The sequence below is a fragment of the Puccinia triticina genome, chromosome 10A, assembly GCF_026914185.1.
Source record: "Puccinia triticina chromosome 10A, complete sequence".
Lineage (NCBI taxonomy): Eukaryota > Fungi > Basidiomycota > Pucciniomycetes > Pucciniales > Pucciniaceae > Puccinia > Puccinia triticina.
In genome coordinates this window covers 1,105,688-1,109,361 of record NC_070567.1, presented here as the reverse complement: position 1 = coordinate 1,109,361, position 3,674 = coordinate 1,105,688, and the positions used below count along the sequence as shown (strand labels likewise).

Here is a 3,674-nt window from a genome sequence, read left to right as displayed (position 1 = left end):
AGGCCAAGGAAAAGGGTTTCATGGGGTAAAGTTGTTCAGTTGGCACCTATCCGCGGTCGTGAAAAAACAAAGACGTGTCGTAGAAAGACGTGCCGGTCATACCACACAAGTTGACTGCAAACAGCAAGAATAAACATCTAAAGAGTCAATAGACTAGAACGTATACAAGAAGAAAGAGTACAGGCGGCGGATGGACACGGCTGCACGGCAAGTATATTCAAGGATCAAGTGACAATAAGGATTTAGTACAACAATCCCCATTCCCATTAACCTGTTTCTTTGAGTAGCGCCGGCCGATCACGCAGTCAGCATGTCGTGCCAGGGCGCGAGGGAATGAGGTATACATCGGACATCTCTTTAGTATTCCACTCCCTCTTCTTCTTCAACATCAGCACTATCGATTCCAACCTAAGAAACAATACCATCCAAGCAAGTAGAGTCAATATCAGAAGACAATACGAATATTTGGCGAAGGCTCAAATGTAGTGCACTACTCACCTCCTCGTAATCTTTCTCCAAGGCTGCCAAATCTTCTCTGGCTTCCGAGAATTCGCCCTCCTCCATTCCCTCGCCGACATACCTGCCAAGCCACACGACAACCAGATGATCAGTCGAGATAATACCATGAAAGGAGAGAAATGAAAGCCAGAGGTGTGTTTACCAATGAACAAAGGCGCGCTTGCTGTAAAGCAGGTCGAACTTGTGGTCCAGTCGGCTCCAAGCAGCTGCAATGGCCGTGGTGTTACTAAGCATGCAAAGACTGCGGCTAGCGGCAGCCGTATCGCCGCCGGGAACGCTCGCTGGAGGCTCGTTGCAGATGCCGAGCTTGAATCCGGTAGGACACCAGTCGACGAATTGGATAGTCCGTTTAGTTTTGATCGTCGTCACGGCTGCATTAGCGTCTCGGGGCACGACATCGCCGCGGTAGAGTAGGGCGCAGGACATGTATTTGCCTTGGCGGGGGTCACACTTGACCATCTGGTTGTTCGGCTCAAAACACGTCATCGTCATCTCCGCTACACTGTTGCTCTCGTGCACCGCTTTCTCTCGACTGATGATGGGCGCATAGGATGCCAAGGGGAAATGGATCCGCGGGAAGGGCACCAGGTTGGTCTGGAACTCGTTCAAGTCGACGTTCAAGCTTCCATCGAATCGCAAGGAGGCCGTGACCGATGAAACAACCTGAGAGATCAGTCGGTTGAGGTTGGTATAACCAGGCGATTGGACGCCGAGGTTCTTCCGACAGATGTCGTAGATGGCTTCGTTGTCGACCATGAACGAGCAATCGACATGTTCTAAAGTGGTATGAGTCGTGAGGATCGAGTTGTAGGGCTCGACAACAGAGTTCGACATCTTCGGCGCCGGATAGACCGTGAATTCCAGCTTCGCCTTCTTGCCGTAATCGCCGCTGAGACGCTCGAGTAGCAAGGCTCCGAATCCTGAACCGGTGCCTCCACCGAAGGAGTGGAAGACGAAAAAGCCTTGGAGACCAGAGCAGTTGTCGGCCAACTTTCGCACACGGTCCATCACCACATCGATCTGCAAACCAAAAAATTGCAGTTAGCATCTGAGCATACTATGTATATCTTGTGAATAGTGACTTGCTTGCTCTTTACCGACGGTGTAGTGTCCACGAGCATCTGTCCAAAAAACCCCGACAAGGATTTCATGAGTCAGTGTAAGATTGGACATTTCAAAGTAGTTGTTTGGACAGACAATTGTTTGCTGCGTCTTCTTTGCCGGAGACCATAGTCTCGGGGTGGAAGAGTGAGCGGTAGGTTCCAGTGCGAACCTATGGATCGGACAACATGAGTGAGCCTATGTCATCTGAGAGAGAGAGAGAGAGCAAAGGACTCGCCTCATCGATTACATTCGGTTCCAAGTCGACGTATATGCTGCGAGGGACATATTTCCCGCTGCCGGTTTCAGAGAAGAAAGTACTGAAGCCCTACAAACAAAAATGATCGAGTCAGCCAAAAAAAAGGATGTGCTGTGTATGTAGGATGGGACGGACCTCTTCCCGCTTGGCAGCAGATTCGTCGAGGATTCGGCCATCGGGAGTCAAGCCTGAGATGATAGGGGACATGATGAGTATGGATAGCACGCAGGGGTCGGTCGGGCCAGCTCACCATGCTCGATGGTGTAGAGCTCCCAGCAGGCATTGCCGATCTGGACACCCGCCTGGCCGACATGGATGGAGATGATTTCACTGAGAAGGGATGGTGGTTGATGAGAGCTCGGTGGACCGAAGGCGGCGGAGGTCTGGGAGGACTTACCGCATGGCTTGGCTCGCTCGCTAAAGATATCGGTAAGTCAACCTGAACGGCCGGCCGTTGGAAAAGCACTCAGCCCTGGTCGGATTCACGCCATAGGAAATACGCACTGTTGTTTACTGGTTTCGGTAGGGCACAGCTTGAGTGGGCTTGGACCGTCCGGATCCGCTTATGAGAAGTCACGAATAAGCGAAGCAGACGGGAAGTGGGAGGGTGGAGTGGATGAGGGCTGATGGTAGAACAGTCGAGGAGCCCTTTGACTGGCGGGAAAATCTTTAAACACTCCCCAAAACATCGGTAAGTTTAGTTAAGATCACATAAGCTCACTGGTGATCCACTGGTCCGCATACAGAATTTGCCACAAATCCTGATTTTCGATTTTGCTTTCAATTTATTTTCTTCTAAAACATGAAATTCACACGTGCAGCATTTGTTGCCCATTGTGAAGATGATCACCCTATCACCACTGGCACACCATTCCAATTTGTGATTGGAATTTTACAAAAACTGGTGTCTGTGGTAGGGTCTGAAAGCAATGCAACTTCTGTAAAGCCAAACATTACCATGTTGAAAGAAATCACCGCCATTCCAACCATGTTTTGTTTTATTTTTTTGAAAAAATAGAATGGTGTAGCACCTGTACCGAGTGATGAATCAGCTGATCAAAGTCAGACCAGGGCAGCACTGATAAAAACCACCCAGATGGCCGGCATAAAGCCATGCACATTTCACAGAAATAAATAAAAAGACTGGAACACGTGCCAGAAGAAACACTGGAGGACTTCCCAGTGATCTGAAAGGCCTTCCAGATCCAGACCTGGACACATTCCACCAGGAAACAAAAGAGCCATATGATGGCAAGTGGTGTGAAGCAGTCTAGGGCTCACATGACTGCATCAAAGCACTCAATGTGACACAACCACAGCTGATGTTCAGCTCTGGCCCTGGCCCATACAAGTGGGTTAGGTCTGTTGGATATCTGATGCTCTCTCTCTCATATCCCAAAATCCTGTTGACCTGAATGATTCCTTATTGATCAACTGTTTCTACTGCGACTTAGTTTCTCTTCTTTCCAACTGATTATCTTGATACACAGATGTCACTTTTGTACACACCGGGACGATTGGGGCGCCCCCCGATCATCGCCGCTGGCGCCACCGTGGCCCCGCAAGTCGATCGCGCCTAAGTGGCGCTGTAAAATGCAATGCCGGCCAGGCGTTGGACATAGGCGCCTTGCAAACGGCCCGAGATGGGCGCCTCGCGGACGCCCTGGGCGGGGTGCCGTATCTGCGTCTGCATTCAAAACGCCAGGCCCCCGCGAGCGCCAGGCGCCCTGCCTGGCGTCCTGCTTGCGGGGGCAATGTCAGTGATGAGGACTGATCGCTGATGCCCTGCGCACGC

General features: G+C 50.8%; 1 protein-coding gene across 1 annotated transcript; it reads right to left on the bottom strand.

The window, feature by feature from the left end:
* Nucleotides 1–357: 357 nt before the first annotated feature.
* PtA15_10A137 (uncharacterized protein) lies at nucleotides 358–2,281 on the bottom strand (the record flags this gene model as incomplete). The annotated part of the gene is made up of 9 exons (XM_053160283.1): nucleotides 358–408; nucleotides 499–580; nucleotides 662–1,539; nucleotides 1,606–1,640; nucleotides 1,717–1,792; nucleotides 1,859–1,948; nucleotides 2,015–2,067; nucleotides 2,130–2,209; nucleotides 2,277–2,281. 9 exons carry the CDS (start codon nucleotides 2,279–2,281, stop codon nucleotides 358–360), a joined length of 1,350 nt encoding a protein of 449 aa, XP_053024273.1.
* Nucleotides 2,282–3,674: the final 1,393 nt, after the last annotated feature.